This window comes from Lutra lutra, chromosome 1, assembly GCF_902655055.1.
Source record: "Lutra lutra chromosome 1, mLutLut1.2, whole genome shotgun sequence".
Lineage (NCBI taxonomy): Eukaryota > Metazoa > Chordata > Mammalia > Carnivora > Mustelidae > Lutra > Lutra lutra.
Genome location: NC_062278.1, coordinates 142848268 through 142868135, shown reverse-complemented (window position 1 = coordinate 142868135; position 19868 = coordinate 142848268). Strand labels below are relative to the sequence as shown.

Below are 19868 nucleotides of genomic sequence, written 5' to 3'. Positions count from 1 at the left end.
GATATACAATGCATACTTTCCAAACTCATTTGACCACAGAACCTCTTCTTACTGCTTTTTCTTCAAAGCGTCTCTTGGGACTGGTATTGTGGACCACTTTGGAAACATCCTTTGAATGAGGATCACATAATCAAAATAATCAAGGGGAGAGTGGCTTATGCTAATTAATGCACCTGGGACTGAGGAAGTAAAAAGTTCCACAATGGTTTGAGTTGTACATGATTCCATGGACTCAAGGTTTTATATCAATTCTTTTTTTTTTAAGATTTTATTTATTTGTCAGAGAGAAAGAGGGAGTGAGAGCACAAGGAGGGGTAGCAGCAGGCAGAGGAGAAGCAAGCTTCCTGCTGAGCGAGAAGCCCAATGTGGGACTCAATCCCAGGACCCTGGGATCATGACCCAAGCTGAAGGCAGATGCCCAACCAGCTGAGCCACCCAGGTATCCCTTCTATCAATTCTTAAGAGGAGTGTCAACTCCCAGGCCTGCGGCAAATTCCCTTAATTCCTTCCCTTTCTCTAAGGCAGTATGTATCTTGGAGGAAGAACCAACGAACTTACTCCTAGGTTGAAGGTAGATAGTGAGGGCAAGTAAGGAGTCAAGGAGAAACCCAGGCTTTGTGCTTAAACCCACAGGTGGATAGTGGTACCTGGATGGAAAGACTGCAGAGGAGGAACAGGTTTTAGAAAGAATGAAGTGGGAGATGCATGTTGGTGTGCCAATGAACATGTCAAGTGGACAGCTGGACAGATGATCTGGTTTTAGAGAAGACATCCGGGATGGAGATATACATTTGGATGTCATTTACCTACTTATTGGAAGCCATTAGAATGGATGAGATCACCTACAACAGATGCTGGCAAACTTCTCTAAAGTGCCACATACTAAATATTTTCAACAAGCCATATGGTCTCTGTTACAATTACTCAACTCTGCCATTGTAGCATGGAGTAGATATAGAAGCAGCCATAGATGATATGTAAATGAATAAGCGTGACTGTGTTTCAATAAAACTTTATTTACAAAACAGGTAGTGGCCCATTTTGCTCTGTCAGTCAAAGCTTGCTGACTCCTAACCTAGAGTCAAATGTAGACTCAAAAAAGAAAGTCCAGGGACACCTGGGTGGATCAGTGGGTTAAAGCCTCTGCCTTCGGCTCAGGTCATGATCCCAGGGTCCTGGGATCGAGTTCCACATCAGGCTGTCTGCACAGCAGGGAGCCTGCTTCCCTTCCTCTCTCTGCCTGCTCTCTGCCTGCTTGTGGCCTGTCAAATAAATAAATAAAATCTTTAAAAAAAAAAGAAAAGAAAAGAAAGTCCAAGATAGGTCCTAAGGCACTTCAATAATAATAATTATTACATATATACATAATTATATCACTATGCCAGTCACTGTTCTAAATGCTTTACTTATATTGACTCACTTCATCTTCACAATAACTGATGAGGTGGATACCATTATCACTATTTTACAAAGGAATAAACAGTTACCTAAAGTTCTAATTTTTCTCTCTTGAGAAAAAAACTAGAAGTGCAGGGACACCTGGGTGGCTCAGTCAGTTAAGCACCTGCCTTTAGCTCAGATCACGATCCCAGGTTCCTGGGATGGAACCGCACATAGGGCTCCCTGCTCAGCGTGGAGTCTGCTTTTCCCTCTTCCTCTGCCCCTTCCCCCATCTGTGCTCTTTCTCTCACAAATAAATCTTAAAAAAAAAAAAAATAGTGCAGAGATTCACAGTCTAGACTAGTATGGCAGTTCTGTGGCAGGTCTAGGTTCAACAACCTAAGTTCCTTCCAGCTCAATTTTCTACCATCTAGAGTACAGCAGTCATTCTAATAGGCCAAAATGGTGGCTGGGGCTCCAGCTATCATATCCACATTCCAGCAGCTGGAAGAAGGAACAAAGAAGCAGTAGATGGTATGCACCAGTTGTTTTTTTAATTTTCCTGAAACTGCCTTACCACATTTCTTCTGCTACATCTCATTGGCCAGAGCTTTTTCACACAGATACCTCTAGCTGCAAGGGAGACTGAGAAACTTTCTTCCCAAAGGCCATTGCACAACTAAAATTCAGACATTCTGTTACTAAAGCAGAAAGAAAGAAAAGCTATTAGAGTAGAAGCTAGTGTAAACATTTCATGTTTATTAATTATTTTTCCTTATGTGCCTTTTTTGCAAGTATTGTTGATAACACTCTCCCCAAGATATTTCTGCTCAGCTGTCTCGTATCTCTGGCCTCCACCGTTGGAAGTCCTGTTCACTCTTCAAAAGCCAACTCACAGGTCCCCTCTTCCATGCCGCTATGCCCAACTTTCTAGGCAGATTCTTCCCACATTCCGATGCCTCAGTCACCATGCTTCCTTGGATTTAATTCTTCCCTGGTCTGTCTCTGTGGCCTGGCCCCTCTGCTTGACTAGACAATTCAAGGATAGGTGAAGCCAGGTCGAGGTTTAGAAGGTAAATCTTTAAGAACTAAGGGAAATAGGCAGCAAAACTGCAAATGAAGAAAAACTCAAGTACGGGGGATGCCCCGGCACGTGGTAAAGGGGCCATGCTTGGGCACCCAGTAGAACAGCAGTTCTCAAATTCAGCTGCCTGTGGAAATAATCCGAGGAACTTAAAAAAAAAAAAAAAAAAAAAAAAAAAAAAAAAACCTTGATGCTCACGTTTCACACCATCCTGGTTAAATCAGAATTTCTGAGTGTGACACCTAGGCATCGACAGTGTGATGCCAGTGTGCGGCCTTATTTAAGAAATTGCTGAAAACAGAGGAAAAGACACTGGAAGAAGCTGCTTTCCTCCTTCAGAGACCTTGAGGGTTTGTCGTTTGCCTATGAGGTTTTCCGAGCAATATCATCAGTCTTATTTCCTTCCAGCCGAAGACGGAGATGTATTTACATAATAAATTATTATTGATTGGAACACTCCTAATGAGAATTATTAAAGCCCCCCCAAGTTTATTTCAGGCAGTTTGAAGCACTATGGGTCAAATAACTCCCAAGCTTCCTCTTGCGTAACTAAATTAGAGTAGTCAGCCAGGGAAATAAGAAAACAATCTTACTAAAGCTCACCTCATTTGTGACACATAATATGTTTAAATTGCCTTATCAACTTTACAGAGAAGCATGCCAGATCGATCACAGGTGACAGCACGATGATTGCTTGGATCAGGGTGTGAGGGGTCATATTTCAAATTCATTGTGAGTGTTGGACTCCATTTTCAGCTCACAGGAATGAGAGTTGTGTGCACTTGCTGCACGTAAAGAACATTCCCCATTCTTGGAACAAGAAGGAGTGCATTCCAGAAAGTTTTGTACTGTTTTCTCCAAAAGATAAAAGTCAGAGGAGAGCTCTTAATTATGCTTTGAAACTTCTTTTTTCCCGTACAAAGATTTCTGAGGGAAGGCAGGATTGTTTTAATTCTGTGACTGTCAGGGGTCTTCCACATGTTTTGTAAAAATTGAGGAAAAAAAGGTTTTGGAGTTGTTCTTTCCCTTTTCGCTGCAGTATGTATATCCAGTTTTGGGGCAGAATAGCGCTCTGATTTTCCAAGTACCTTTGGAGATTTCTGGAAGTTGTTTTTAAGAGTTCCTTTGGCATAAAAGTTGAGACTCTGGCTTTGGTTGATATTGTTACTGGTGAAAAGCAAGAAATTGCTTGGATCTGTGCCTTCAGTGAAATAGAAAGGGAGCCAGGAAACGCACTGGCAGAACCGCAGCATTGGACAGATCCACCATGCAGCTCCGAACTAGAAAAAGAGGCCTCGGAACATGTGTGTGTGCCAGGAAAGAAAACTGCTTTATTGAAAGGTTAATTTTCAGATTAGTTTGGGGAAATTTGAGATAAATAAATGAAAGCAGACAAAAAACATAAGGCCTGGATCCTTTTTCCCGGGGTTTTCAGAAAATAGTCACTGCTTCCAGTGAAATGTTTTGACATTTTCAGCAGGGAGAAAATGTTACTTGTAATGTTATGTGTATGTGTTCTTAAAAGCACTTGCGGATAAATCTTTCATTCATTTTAAGAGTAATCAGAGAGTGAAGACAGTATTAGAATGTTAGCTATGTTCATTACTCTTTATGGTCACTTTCCTGCTGTCCGGGATATAGTGGTTCTTCTTCCCGATTCAAATGTACCAATTTGGAGAACCTTCTTCTCCTTGTCTTACAGCTCAGTTGCAATTTCTCAAGGAGTCTTATTACTAAACATCCATGCGGTCGGCCTGGGCTGCTTTCCTCCTTCTGTCTCATTTGTTGCTTGCTCTCTTCCCTTGGATCAGCAGCTCCATTTCTATGCTTACAAAATCATCAGCACTCAGGACCCCTGGGTGGCTCCGTCAGTTAAATGTCTGCCTTTGGCTCAGGCCAGGATCCCAGGATCACAATCCCAGGGTCCTGGGATTGAGCCCCAGGTCTGGCTTCCAGCCCAGTAGGGAGTCTGCTTGTCCCTCTCCTTCTGCACTTCCCCCTGCTCATTCTCTCTCTCTCTCGCAAATAAACAAAATCTTTAAAAACAAAAAAATAAAATAAAATAAAATCATCAGCTTTAAAGACTCCCTTTCATGTCAATGGCCCACTGACTCAGAATATTGAATACGTGGGGCACCTGGGTGGCTCAGTGGGTTAAAGCCTCTGCCTTCAGCTCAGGTCATGGTCCCAGGATCCTGGGATCGAGCCCCGCATCGGGCTCTCTGCTCAAGCAAGGAGCCTGCTTCCCCCTCTCTCTCTGCCTGCCTCTCCACCTACTTGTGATCTTTATCTGTCAAATAAATAAATAAAATCTTTTAAAAATATATTAAATACGTGTGCTACTGAGCTACTTAGTGGCAGGGGCTGGAACGACTTGTTGAACAGCAATCTCTGCTCCCACCACCTCCCTGCTTTGCACTTAACAGATACCCCGTAGGTATTTGTCGAATGACTGTCATTCATACCCTCCTTTCTCTGGTCATATATTCCTGTCCCAGAATCCCATGTTGCAGTTGACTGGAGTTTCATTTCCAAAGAGGAGGTCTCACTGCTGAGTATTACAATATTACATTGTCTGTGGTCACTTAGGAGGGAAATACCAACAAGGTCGTACATTCACATAATGGCAGGAACCCAAATGTAAATGTCACCACCTGAGTCCCAGCCCTGCAAACTGAGTCTCTGGAAGAAATAGAAAGAACCCCTAGCTGCAAAGAAAGCAGCCTTGGCCCTTACTGAACCATGATCTAGAACACACGCACAGAGTGGGTATACGCGTGGTCATCCACATAGAGGAAAAAACCTTTAGTAATGATCTTAGCAAGCAGTTAGGGTCTAATTTGATATTTGTTTGCATCTTAGTTAAAAGATACGGTGATTCTTACAGAAAATGCTTTTCTCTTTTAAAGATCACTGTCTTTAAACCTCAAGCATGTGAGTACTACTTAAATCACATTTAAGCTTGAAAATAATCTCAAAAGCAAATTTGATTGGAATAAAATGATAAATGTACACAGTGTCCCACATACCACCTCTAAGAGTGCCGTTTCCACAAACAGAGGGGGGACCTGCCAGAATGGAGGGGGTTCTTCATTTAAGGGCACTGGCACATACTCTCTCTCCTGTGCTTATAAACAAAACATAAAAACAGAATGAGCAAAGCTAATTTAAGCTTTAGGTCTCATGTAGATTTGTGTCAATGATGTAGAAAATTATCTGCTACAGGGAAGAAAACAGAGCTCACTCACAGACACCAGAGACATTTTCAGAAGTACCTTTCCTTGGCACGTTTCTAAAACCTGTGGAATCTGTGTGTCATGAGGAGGATGGTGGGGTCCTGCCATTAAAAGTCAGTCAGTAACATTCAACAGACTTAACCACCAACACTCGCATGACTAGATTAATGTTCTGGAGTTAGTCATCAGGCTCGTTATTGCTGGGATTTTCTCTGGGTCATGCTAATAAACCGGATTATTGATTTTAGGATTTTCTGTGTGTCCAAGGATATTCTCTAAGATGTCTTTACAAGGTTTCATGCTTAAGTTGTCAACCAAAATGACATCGCAATGAGTAATCATTTTCTAATCATGTTAAAAGGGGTTAAAAACCACGTATAAAATGCATCTTCCCAGCTTCGGAGGAGCAGGAGCCGTCTTGCTGTCACTCCTCCAGCTGGGGGACGGTCATCCCTACCTGGGTGCCATCTTCCCCAGGAATTAGCTGTGTTCTCAGCTTAAGACCTTTGATAGTCAGAAATCTGCTTTCCAATATGTTTGAATGGCAGGAGAGCTCAAAAGACACCTCGATCCAAATAGGATTTTAGCCCATCAGGTGCTAGTCCAAAGTAAAGCAGGCGGGGTGGCTGTGCTGCCCGTGGTGTTTATTCATCTTTCCTTCTCGCTTCATGCGTATGGATGGACGCTTCCCCGCGTATATGCCCGGCTCTCAGGGCGTATGGGGCTGGTGAATGCATGCGGGGAGTGTGTGTATATGTAAAGTAGAAACTGAACCAGGGTCACAAAATGAACTACTGTATGCAGGAAGTGTACGAAGTGCGCCCAGCTGCTGGCGGCAACTGCTACACACAGGCCACTGATTATTACACGTATTTTGAAGATAGTGCGGGTTACAGTGGTCGCAACGCTCAGCCCGTGCCCAGTAACAACATATATATGGAACAGGCCTGGGCAGTGAATCAGCCTTATACCTGTAGTTACCCTGGAAACATGCTGAAAAGCAAGGACTCTGATTTGGACATAGCCCTGAATCAATACAGCCAACCTGAGTATTTCACTGAAGAAAAGCCTACTTTTTCTCAAGTGCAGTCGCCATCGTACTCTCAAAAAAAAGGTAGGGTCCATTTTACTTGAATTTGTTAAAAGTTTCTGTGTTTGTTTCCCTTGTGTTTCAAAGTTACGGTCTGCATCAGCTTTGTCAAGTCTTTGACCTTGAACGCTGAATGTTTGAAATTAACAACAGCAGTAAAGAGTGAAGTTGCCAGGTGATTGAAAGGGGTCCGTGAGCAACAACATTTCCAAGCACTTTTTTTCCAAGCATATATGAGAGCTGGATTGAGTTGATTTTTTAAGCTGTGTGTATATGTATATATACATTGTGTGTGTGCGCGCGCACGTGCGCGCGCACGCGTGTGTGTGTGTGTGTGTGTGTGTATTGCCCAAAATTAATATGGCCAGTTTCTTTGCTAAAGAAAATATGTAAAAGGCTTCCCCCTCAGTGGATAGGCACTGTGGCTTTTGAAGTAGGATAATTCTCCCCAGTTCAGGTTCAGATTAAAAACTCCTTTGAGTTTTTGTTCATATTTCAAATTAAAAGTTTATTTTAGTTAACTAATAAAATATTTAAGTGACTTCTTTAATGGTAGTATAATGTTGATACGTCAGATTTTATAATTGTTCATCTTTATATACTTACTGATCCATGCAAACTGTAAACAATCTACTTGTGAGCATATTAAGCTGTAAAAATATAAAACTCAAAAAGGAACTAATATGCTTCCTATTGCCATTTCGTCCCTAGAGTTTCACGTGTCTGGAATCATGTCAAATGAACTCTTTAGGAAATGAGAAGAATCGTTCAAAATATCCACAGTGAAAACAAGTGCAATATCCATTTATTTTAACAGACACTGTGGCTTTACAATGCTGTGTAATTTTCTATCAATGGAACATTTCTTCTATATCAAAAAATAAAACAAGAGAAGCAAGCAGGTGGTATTCAGGGAACTTAGTAGCATCTGCCAGATATTTTGGAAATAGCTTAAATTCTATTCTATTCTTGAATATGCCAGAAACTGTTTTTTTTCTGTGTACCATCTACAAGATATTGCATAGGAAACCAAATTTACAGATTTCTATAATTTGCAAAAATATGATGCCCATGGATCCTCAAAGGTGAATTTCTCTGTAAAAGTATCTTAAAACAGAATATGGCTTGGTTGATTATGGTTCCTATAAAAATTATCATTTGCTCTTCTTAATGTGACTCTGTAATTAAGAGCTGCCTGTTTTGACATCAAAATAAAAAAACAAAAACAAAAACAAACAAACAAAAACCACCAAAACCTCAAAGTGAAACTCTAGTTTAGTTGTTACCGTAGACTGTGTTTGGATATTCTGTGCCGTTCTCCACCTTCCAAATATGAGGTATGAGCGGAATTACAGCAGAACACATATTCAGAGTACTTAGTCATATTTTCATTTAGTTTCACATCCTCTTGAAGGATATCAGAATTTCTCTCATTTATTACAAAGGGCACACCACAGAAATCCCCTAAAGGGAACATCTGAGATAGACTGAATGTGTGCTTTCTATTTCTATTTAGTATTACACTTAAAAGTAATTATCTTTGAAAAGAAGAAGTTAACATTGCTTCATTAGACATGTCTGGACACGCCTCTCACAGTGTTATGGGATCGCAAGATAATACTCATGCCTGTCTCTCTATTTGGGGCATTCTGCTATTCTTAAAAATTCCTGCAAAACTTTTCAGGCTCTTTTACTTTTTTTTTTTCTTTTTTTTTTTCATGATAGTTTCTTCAAGCAGTGCTGGAGAATATTTGCTCCTAAAACATTAAACCAGAGACTGTTTGCTAATTAATTTGATGCTTGAACTAGAGGCTAAGACACATTGTATGCATATATTGATGTAATTTCCCAAAGCCATATGCCATTGAAAGGCCACGGCCACCTGCCAAACTCACTAAATCAAAGCAGGCAAATATTCTTAAATGCGCCATTATTTACTGTTACAAGTCTTTAAGTAAATCCCAGTAAAACTAAACCCAGCTGTTAACTGTCTCTTAGGACAAAAAAAACCCAACACGTTTATCCATATTGATCCATTATTGATTTTTGTTGTTGTTGGAGGACATCAGTAGTATCTTCTTAAGGCAAAATTAAGACTATAAACAGGTGTTCAGTGGGGCAGGCCTCATTATTCCGATTGGATTTTTATCTATTTTCATGAAATTCATAATTGTTTCATCTGGGTCTGTTGCTGTCACTGTAGCGCTTTAAACTCTTCAATAACACAGCTGTCTTAACTTTGTCGATTTTTTTTCTTTAAGGATGGCTTATTCTTTAGCCTTTAATTGGAATTTTCTAGTGTATAGAAAAGGATCATAATCTTGTAAAAAAATGTACTGTAAGTACACATAGATGAAATAAAGAAAGACTACAGAACCCAATGTTCTAGTTATCTTAACAGTAGTCTTTAGAATGACTTTGAGTCCTCTTTGTGTTGTTTTTGTGTGTTTTTATGTTTGTAGCCAAGAGGGAGAAACATTAGCAAGCTCCTGAAGCATGGAGGGCACGAACGAAGAGTCAGAATTCAGTTCATTGAACCGAATTTAAGCTAAAACTTCAAGAATTAGGGTGGGGTGCAGCGCCAGTATCATTTTCACTTTGAGGGAAGGTGAAATGCAGAATGTAATGTCTGTCTTTTTTTTTTTCGTATAGAAGATGAGAAAAGCATGTTTTTAATTTTTAAAAGTTAGAGACAAATAAAAAGAGCCCTAGCATCACTCAGATACAAGCTCCTTATGTTTATGTCTTTCAAGTAACATCACCTTGATTTGTTATATGAAAATCAGCTATCACAGCCAGTTCTGATCACTACCTTCACCTTAGCCCCTAGCTCAGGAGGAAGGGAAGAGTTTGGAAATCAGCTGGAGACAGAGGGACTTGGCAAGAAGTGTGTTGTGTCTTCTCCTTTGTGACCATAGTTCTAACACAGTTAAATGTCACTATTTTTTTCTTTACGTTTCTTTTCTTTGGGGGGAGGGGGGGTTGCTAGCTGTTTCCATAAAAAATTCCAGTCACATTCCAAAGTCCCCAAACTTAAGTCTGGCTTCCCTGCAGGTGGCTGTGCCAGTCATCCTCTGGGTCTGTTTAAATAGAATCGTTCCCTGGAGTTTTTATCCTGTGCAATCTCATCCATGGGATTCTTTGCTTGACCTTCTATGTACCATCTTTACAGGAATTGCACATCCAAAAAGTCTGTAGTGTGTTTGCATCAGAGTTGGTTATCATGTCCAAGAGAATAAGAAATTCCTGTTTTTCTGAGTCCAGATCAAGGGGATGGGGTCCTCTTCAGTTTGGGTTTTGATAGCACGTGTTCTTGTCCTAAAGCTGCATTATTGGTGCATAACCAAAGCGGGAACTGCACCTCAAACTGTCCTTTCTGACTCTGTCTTCGCTGCCCCTCTGTCTCGGGGACAGGAATCCAATGTATGTGGATAATCGTGTAGACATTAGAAATGGAAATTAAATGGTAAGGTGAGTGATGTTTGAAGTGACCAACATCAAGATGACTGGATTAAAAAGAAGAGTAAAGCCGCAAAGAAATATGATCTCTAATCAGAATTTCCTCAGCCTCTTTCAAAGTCAGAGAATGGATGCTATAAAGTAGAGTTGGACATGGGACAGTTCCAAAGTCTGCTCAGAAAAAAAAAAAAAAATGTTCCGAGTAATATGTACCCTTAAGCCCTAGATTCACAGATTCACTAGATTCTCAAACTCTGGAGAAGCAGGCAGGAAAGAAATCAAAAAAAGGGGGTAAGATTCATGAGTCTCCCAACCACATAATCACTTCCAGCCACACACCTAAGGATGAGATGATCGCACACTATTTCCATTTCTTTTCTCAACTTTTCCCTCCCCTTCCCTTCTTGCCCCCCTTCTTCCTCTTTGTCTCTCCTGCCCCCCACTTCCCCTTTAGTTCTCTCCCCCTCATTCTTTCTCCTTCTGTCCCTCTCTCCCCCTCTAGTTGAATGTGTTTAATTTAAAACATATGATTAGTCTACCCAATCCACTAAGTGTTGTAGACATTACGTCTTTAAAATATAATACTTGAGAAGTTCATGCAACTGAAGATTCTTCTATAATGCTTATGTAATTGAAGGGATTCTGGCATAAGGTTAGGATTTCAAATTAGACACTGCCACCTATGTACTATTAAGAGATAATATCACTCCAGAAAACAACAGAAACATTTTTCTTTAAACACAAAATGCATTTGCTGCTAAAAAGGTTAAGTAAAAGTGCCTCCTCTCAGTATCTAGAACTGGAAGCAAAGTAGGGAACAGTTGTAGCTTGTAAACCTTGTCCAAGCGCAGACAAAAGCATGAGTTAACGTTTCTGTCCTTTCCTTGACAAGGGTTAGGTACCTGCCTTGTCAAAGGCACGTCCTCCAGAAATTTCACTGGATTCACTAACCTCATCCTAGAGCACCCACTACCATTCCTCATGATGAAATCTAATAGCAGGAGTCCAAGGCATGATGAGAAACTGAAGTCAGATGACTGCCAGGCTTGTGAAGGACTGTTGGTGCTGTTTATTTCTTGCATATGGGGTTATATCCACCACCTTGCATCCCCGATGAGTAAATACTTTCCCACAAACTCAAAGCTTTTTTTTCTTAGCACTCAGGATCCAGGCGCCTTGAGCCTGAGGTCCCATTGCCTCCCACTCTACCATCTGTTCTAGTCTAGCTTTTATGACCCCTATCTTCTTGTACTCATACTAAGTACCAGTGCTTACTTAGTATCTGTATTCTTCCTTTTCCAGGCCCTCACTACGGCTGAACTTCCGTGCGCTGTCCTTGGTACCACCCTCATCTCCATTCCCTCTGTACTGTACTAGCTGCTTTAGAGAATTTCCTGTTCTGCTGGAGATGTGTGCTTTTGAGTGGTCACCCCACCCCCCATCTGCAGATACTTCCTGCTGTATTGTGCTGTCCTCTTCTCTCCATGGTCACCCCCCTTCACAAGGCCTTCTTCGAATTCCAGTCACTTAGTTGCTGTGATAACCTGCCCTCCACACTCACAATGGGGATCCTCTTCAAAATTCCAAACCCTTTTCCATGCCCTGTTAGATCAAACACTAACACCACCAACTCTTCTTTACCCACAGGGAAGATTCTGGCTTCCCTGCCCTAAAGGGAAATTTTGATTCTGGCTTTGTACTTCTGCCCATACTCTCTTTTCCAGAAATCTTGGCCAATTTCTCCATGTGCCCCTCCCTCTGCCATACTTCCCTGAACTAGTGATGCTTTTTCTAGCTACCAGCTACTGCCAGCCATACCCCAGTATGTGCCCTGCCATTCTCAGCCCACATCACCTAAGGTCACTTACTCAGCTCAGAACCCACCAGCTTCTTCTATTTAACCAGCACTACATTCTCTCCAACACCCCAACTCCCAACTGGCCCTGGCCTCAAAAGCAGGTTTCCCTTGTTTTATACAATAGTGCTGAATCATTTCTGTAAACCACCTTTAAAATTTTTTTATATAATGTGTATTAAACCAGAGTTTCTTGACCTTGGCACTATGAACATTTGGGGTCAGATGATTGTTGTGGAGGCTGATCTATGCCTTGCAGGATGCTTAGCAGCATTCCTTGCTTCTATGCATTATATTTCAGTAGCACACAACTGCTCCATCCTGTTATGATAATCAACAGTGTGTCCAGATATGTCCCTCTGGAGTGAAAATCACCCTGGTTGAGAACCGTTACATTAAAAGAACATAATATTAAGAGAATATCTGAAGTCAGGGATCTTTTTGGAATGTGAAAATCCCTCCTCAGTTTTCATATTGAAAAGTCTAGATTTTTATATACCAAATTGTTTCAAGATGGAATGCACTAGAACATATACATACATGCAACATACTACTTACATATATGTGTTCTAGATCATTCCTATAGTCTGGTTTTGGGTTCTCTTCCTCACATATGCTTATGTATGTAAACTCTAGATTGATGATAAGCACCGTGCAGGCAATCACCTGCTTCACTTCACACTCTGTGAAGTGCACATCTATTAGGACAGCAGGGTAGATCTGCACACACACCAATAGACCTTCTAACAACCATGATGCTGTCCTGATGACAAATGGGAATGTTCCTTCCTTTCATCAAGGGAAGAAGGCCTGACAGTCCATGTTTTTAGAGCTATAACACTAAATCTCATTCTGAATGGATTTTCAGATAAAGAAAAGGCACCCATTTTTTTCTCAAACATGCAGGATCTGAGATAACTGTGGGAACCTCTGTATAAGCCTAATGCCATAAGCTGACTCTCAGGGCAAAAAGAGAGGCAACTAGTACCCATTTCTGGTGACCCTTTCTGTCCCCCTCCATTCCGCACTCTTCTAATACACTTTAATTTCCTGCTTTCCAACCCATCCCTTCTTTTAAAAAGACCTCATTAGTACCAGAGTTCTAAAACTCCAATGCCTACAAGTGCCAGAGCTGATAGGAATGAGAGAGAGCCACAGTTGTTTAATAAGGACTGCTTAATTTAAACTTTTCAACCAGCACACATATTGTATGTATGTTACATGATAAAAAACATTTTTAACTTTCATAAAGAAATTTATTCTCTCTCCTTTTCCTTGAATTACTTTTGTATTCCCACTTTTGACAAAAATTAAAAATCTGTGAAATATTTCTTTACTTATAAAAAGACATAATGCAAGCATAAACAAACATAAATGACAAGTGACAATTAGCTGTAGAGTTGGGTCACAATAGGAAGTGGTAGGGACTGTAGTAAATTTGAAAGTATGTCTCTTTCTTAGGAGATGGGCTGCCCTTCTCAGTTCAGTTGATTGTCACCCTGTGAGAATTTGGGCTCACTATTGCCAAGTCTTCTGATTTTTCACATGAAGCAGGAAATCTGGATTTCACCTGAAATGTCCCAGTTTTAAAGGCTGGCTGAGATTTTTAAACGCTCTGCAATTGAAACACTGTGGACTGCCAGCGTATATGCCCCTTTGATTAAAATTTTGACTGAAACCCATTATGCCAATCTCTTCCCTTTCCTAGTGATTTGCATCTTCAATATTTTTAGTTCTAATTATGGACTGAAAGGTTATGTCAGCAACTAAAAACTTGGATCTACAAGGACAGGGACAAGGAAGTTTAGCTGGTGACTTGTGCAGGAAACTGAATTATGTCCAGACTTAGGCCTAAAAATGAATATATCTTAGTTTCAGGAGTTTCTGAGTCCGAAAAAATAATCTGAAACTTGCTTTGCCCCCCTTTTCTGCCCTAAGACGTCCAGATGGTGGAAATCCAGGGTCCCTTGTCATCACGTCCTATCTCCTTTTCTGAATTAATACCTCTGATCTAGTGCTCTTTCTGCTTCCCTTGTCCTCCTGCATCCCCAGTGTTTTAGAGTTGGGAGACTTAGGACTCCATGTCTTCCATCCCCGGGCAGCAAAGGCTAGCCAGCCAGGGGGCAAGGTGGAAAGTAAAGATGCTAAGTGATTCCATGAGATAGTAGGGAACATGGAACGATGGCTCCTGTTCTGAGGAAAGGTTTGGTGAAATGGGAGCCTCTGGGGCAGCTCTGCTGGAAATCTGCAGGCAGCAATGCAAAATACCTTTAAAGTTAATGCAGTTTCAGGTTTGTACCCAGTGTCTTACACACTAGGGCCATGCATGTTTGTTAAGTAAATGGCTGGCTGGATGGGGGGATGGGTTAATATAGTGTTTCCCAGAGAGTTAGTTAATATGATGCAAAACTTGGTACATAATACTAAGAATTAAGTGTAAAAGAAATCAGCATTAGTGTGTTGGGAAAAGGCTAAGAGATGAGCCATTCAGGATTTTTTACATATATAAAGAGATTACAAGGGAAGAAGGTGCTAGTGGGGTAGGGGAACTTAAATCGTAAGAATTGAGAAAGTTCAATATAAAACTGAAAGAATGACTAAACATACTAATTATTTAGCTTCCTTAAGGGTATTAAAATGCAGTCTCATCTGATATCCTGACCCAAACTACTCGGGATTCTTTGATGGCTCTAAATTGATAGTTTGGCAAGACAAATCAGCAACGTGGACCTCTCTGAACTGCCCAAAGTATTTCTGACCACCAGTGATAACCACTGCTCCTTCTAGATAGTTTTGCTTGGCAAGGGGTCCTATACTGAAGGTGAGATCAGCCAGATTGGAAATGGTCCCTGAACTCAGCTCCTCTCCCTTCTGCTAGATTTACCTTCCTAGACAGCACCTTCAACTTATATCTACCATCAAGATCAATCTGCCTTATGTTCTATTCCCTAAGCATTGTGTATTTGCCAAGGTGACAAGGGGTGCCAGTGCTTCTTCTCCTGGGACCTGAGATGATGTTGTAATTCGCTCAAGAGAATTAAACTAGACAGCCTTCTGATTTTATTCATATATGGGAAAGCCTTGAATCTATTGCAAACCAAGAAACCAGTTTACTGCCTGTTGCATGATTCGTGGTGTAAATATACACAACTTTCCCCTTCTACATACCGACTCCCTCTGAGAGTCAATTTTTTAAAGTAATGTTAAGCTACAACATGAATAAACCTTGAAAACACTATGCTAAGTTAAAAGCCAGTCACAAGAGACCACAAAATATATAATTTCATTCTAGAAATATCTAGAATAGGCAAATCTGTAGAAACATAGATCAATGGTTGCTTAGGGTGAAGGGGGTGAAAGGGCCAGAAGGAAGAGGAGTGACTTCTAAAGGCATTGGGTTTCTTTGGGGGATGATTAAAATGTTCTAAAAATGATTATGGTGAGAATTTCACAACTCTGTGAGTAGAAAAAGCTATTGAATTGTATGTTATGTGAATTATATCTTAATGAAGCTGTTAACAAATAAGACGGGGAAATGTTAATAATATTTGACCATGTCGTCCTATCTCACATGCAGGATAATACTGGAAATTAAGCAGACATTGCCAATAAAATAAAAAATCTCCAAGTTCTTGTTTAACAAAAAAATGGAGTTTGTTTGCATAATAATATGCTTGATAAAATGGCAGCATCGTTTATTAGTCTAAAAAACAAGATATCTGAGCCTGTAAGTGCTGGGGAAAACATATCACCCTTGGATTATCACATACTGACAGGGGACTTAATTGTTTTCTGGGGTGTTATTAACTATGTTTCCCCAACAGTCACTTGAGATAATTTGCAGATGCAATTCTCAGATGAGCAGTGTGGCTTCCAGAGTTGTATTTGCCATGTTTGTTTCCAGACAGAACCAAATACTGACATCCATTTAGTGTCCCTTCCTGGTAACAAAACTAGTACTATACATGCATTTTACTTAGCAGGACATATTTGGCCAGCACACAGCTCATTTGTAACCATGAGAAAAGAAAAAGATGGGGACACAGAAACTAGAAGAGCAAGAAATGGTTAAGTTTTCTGGGAGAACTAGTTAGCATGTGATAATGTCAAATAGATTCAGCAATCTTTTTTTTTTTTTTTTTTTTTTTGACAGAGAGAAATCACAAGTAGGCAGAGAGGCAGGCAGAGAGAGAGGAGGAAGCAGGCTCCCTGCCGAGCAGAAAGCCCGATGCGGGGCTTGAACCCAGGACCTGGGATCATGACCTGAGCCGAAGGCAGTGGCTTAACCCACTGAGCCACCCAGGCGCCCCTAGATTCAGCAATCTTAAGAGAATCTTCACCTACCTATTAATTATGTGTAGGATGTTACTCCCTGATGGATGTTATTTAATGATGAATAATGGACTTAGGCATGGTAATTGATGTATCATTGCCTGTGGTGACTGTTTGGGTAAATAAGATGGTTCTGATTATTTTAGAGAAAAGGAAGATATGGGTGGGGTATACTAGTATGACCATATAAGCAACTGTAACCAACTTAAGTAAATGTTTCTGTAAAAGTCACAATAATTTCACTAAAGACATAAGAAATTACCTATTCATCTAACCACCAAGAAGATAATCTAGGAGAAAAAGGAGAGCAAATCAAACCACCCATCAGACTAGCAGTCAGAAAATGGAAGGAGCCTATTCCACTCACAGATTGAATTACCATTGGATTCCAGGGTTCACAAGAACCTAAAGGTCAAACAATTCAACCATCTATGTAAATTGTTGACTACAGGAGGAGGAAATTTTCAGTATCTTACTGCCAACATCACTGGAGAGAGCAGGCAAGTCATGAGATAGAGTGAGAAATGGTGAGGGACCTGCATCTATCTTAACTCTGGTTAATATTCTCTGGCCTTCCCAAGTCATGTCCCATAAGCAATATAGTGTCCAACTATGTTGCAATTGGTTCCTGAATATGAGAAGGAAGTGCCCTTATCTCTCTCTCCCTTATCTCTGCTGTGTGTACCTGATACCAAGAACTGAAAACTCCTCACTCTGATCAACTGTACATAAGCTCTACATATAAGAGTTCAAGAGATAGTTTTCCTGACATGGATATATGTATTCCATCCACCTTTACTAGAAAGGTGTGCATTTTAATAATTAGGTTACTTCATTGCTTAAAAGTTACTTTGTGGTTTTATAAGTCTGTGTTTCAATGCTACACAAAAACATGTGTGCACACACTGTCACACATACTAATCCAAGATTAAGAAACACCAAAATGCTACAGTGGTTATCTCTGTGGTGGAGAGTTGACAGGCAAATCTGCTTTTTGTTCATTTATGCCATTTATTTTTTCTATAATGAACTGTATTACCTGAGCAGGAAGTCTTCTCAAAGGGTTCCCCTTTGTAATTCTGGAAAACCTATCCCAGGGCCTATACCATATTATGTGCATAAGATCTGTTACTGTCTTTTTTCACTACACTGAAAGCTTCCCCAAGAATGCAAAATTAGCCATCTTTTTTTTAAAGATTTTATTTATTTATTTGACAGAGAGAGACACAGAGAGAGAGGGAACACAAGCAGAGGGAGCAGTAGGCAGAGGGAGAAGCAGGTTCCTCGCTGAGCAGGGAGCCCGATGTGGGGCTCAATCCCAGAACCCCAGTATCATGACCTGAGCCAAAGGCAGATGCTTAACTGACTGAACCACCTAGGTGCCCCCAAAAATTAACCATCTTTAGATCCTTAGCATATTACCTGGCATAGTATACCCATATAAATTTTTGTCAAATGGAACCATTCTCTTTTATTCCCTTCATTGCTTTGTTTTTGTAAGAACGGCTTTATTGAAATATATTCCACATACCATGGACCTCACACACTGAAAGTGTACAAAACATATCCATGAAAAACAATGGTTTTTCATTCAATGGTTTTAGTATGCTCAGAGTTGTGCAACCATCAACACTATACAATTCCAGAACATTTTCATCACCATGAAAAGAAACTTTGTACCCATTAGCAGTTACACCCCATTCCCCCCTCCCTCCAGGCCTTGTCATGTAATAATCTAATTTCTTTCTCTATGAATTTACCTATTCTAGACATTTCATAGAAATGAAATCATACAATATGTGGCCTTTCATGTCTGGCTTCTTTCTTTTAACATAATGTTTTCATTTCTTAAAGGTTCATCTATGTTGTAGCATGTGTCATTACCTCATTCCTTCTCATAGCTGTATAATATTCCATTGTATGAATGTACTGCCCTTTGTTATCTATCATTTGATGGGCATTTGGGTTGTTTTCATCCTTTGGATATTATAAATAATGCTACTTTGAACATTCACGTACAGTTGTGTGTGTAGACACATATTTTCAGTTCTCTTGGGAACACACCTAGGAGTGGAATTGCTGGGTCATATGTAACTTTATGTTTAACCTTTTGAGGGACTGCCAAACTATTTTCCAAGGCACATTTTATATTCCCACCAGCAATATATAAACGTTCAGATTTCTCAATATGCTTACCAACTTTTATTATTGTCTGCCATTTTTATTATAACCATCCTAGAGGATGTTAAGGGGTGTCTCATTGTGGTTTGGGCTTTGCATTTCCTTGTGGTGATGTTCAGCATCTTTCATGTTCTTTACTTCACCTTCACCCTTTCTTCTCTTGTTGAGGAATGACCAGGACTGGAAATACAAGATCTCTATTTCCTACACGTGTACTTACCAAGGGAAGAAACCATGCTTTCCTTGTTTTTATATTCTCAGGACCAAGCACAGTGCTAAGTACCTAGTACATGCTAAATAAATATTTTCTGAATTTATGAATAGATGAATGATTGAATAAACAAACAAATCATTGCAGTCCCCTTTTTTTCTCTCCAGATCCCTCCCAAAATCCTCTTTTCAAAAATGTTTGATGGAAGTTTTGAAACTCTTGAAGTGAATTCAACAGATGACTCATGGTTTGCAGGATGTAAAAGTAAACTAAGAAAAGCTGTGATATTTAAGAAGATAATCCTGTACATTACCAGATCTCACTCTGAAGCCATTTGTCTCCCTCCCAAGAGAGGCCATTTTTCTAAAATAAAGTCTGAGTGAAGTAATTTCTAAGAAACTGTGAAAAGGACTCATTTTCTTCTGTTTTCTTTGTGAATTTTTCTTCTGAAATGTAAGCCTTCTGTGACCTAGTTTAATAAAAGATCTGTGCAAATGTCATGGTAAAGCATACAGCAAGTCATTCTGTCATTTCAACATGGCTAATCTGTATTGAAACCAGTAAGAGTTTACCAAGTCAAAGAACTTCATAAGGAGCCTTGGTCAGGGAAAGGAATGATTTTGTTTTCTCAGCCTTTCCCTTCTCCACTTCCCAACAAAGCAGTGTATATATATATATATATATATATATATATATATATATATATATATATAAAGAATAAAGACACATGCTTCAGTAGTAAACCACTGATAGCATATGAAACTGAATTTGCCCTTTAGAATCAGTTTTGTGTTTGGGCATTTTCTATAAGTGAAGGGGAAGAGGCAAAGACCAGTGGGAAGTAGGCTGCTTCTATTTTGTTTTTAAACTTTAGTTTCTTAGGCCAAGGAATTTAAACTAAGAAACGAATAGTACACTAACAAAGAGAGTTATTATAGTTGGACTTTTTTTTTTCCTTAATAAATAGACCCATCATTATTTAACATCACCCAGAATTCTTGGGTTTTGTGTCATAACAGCACAAGTTTGAAAAAAAAAAA

At 40.0% G+C, this 19868-nt stretch overlaps 1 protein-coding gene and 1 long non-coding RNA gene across 16 annotated transcripts in view; both read left to right on the top strand.

Moving 5' to 3' along the window:
• The window catches only part of THRB (thyroid hormone receptor beta), a 377970-nt gene that overhangs the window by 320250 nt on the left and 37852 nt on the right, over positions 1-19868 (top strand). The window contains exon 1 of one of the 15 annotated variants that reach the window (XM_047738113.1): positions 6456-6814. The exons of the other annotated variants lie outside the window; for them this stretch is intronic. Coding sequence (XP_047594069.1) covers positions 6487-6814 — 328 coding nt within the window. The 5' untranslated portion in view covers positions 6456-6486. Of the gene's footprint in view, positions 1-6455; positions 6815-19868 lie in introns of those variants that run through there. 15 annotated transcript variants of the gene reach the window in all.
• LOC125105121 (uncharacterized) lies at positions 16156-19408 on the top strand. Its single transcript, XR_007128814.1, has 3 exons — positions 16156-16171; positions 16647-16651; positions 18996-19408. It is a non-coding gene; the product is annotated as an uncharacterized LOC125105121 (long non-coding RNA).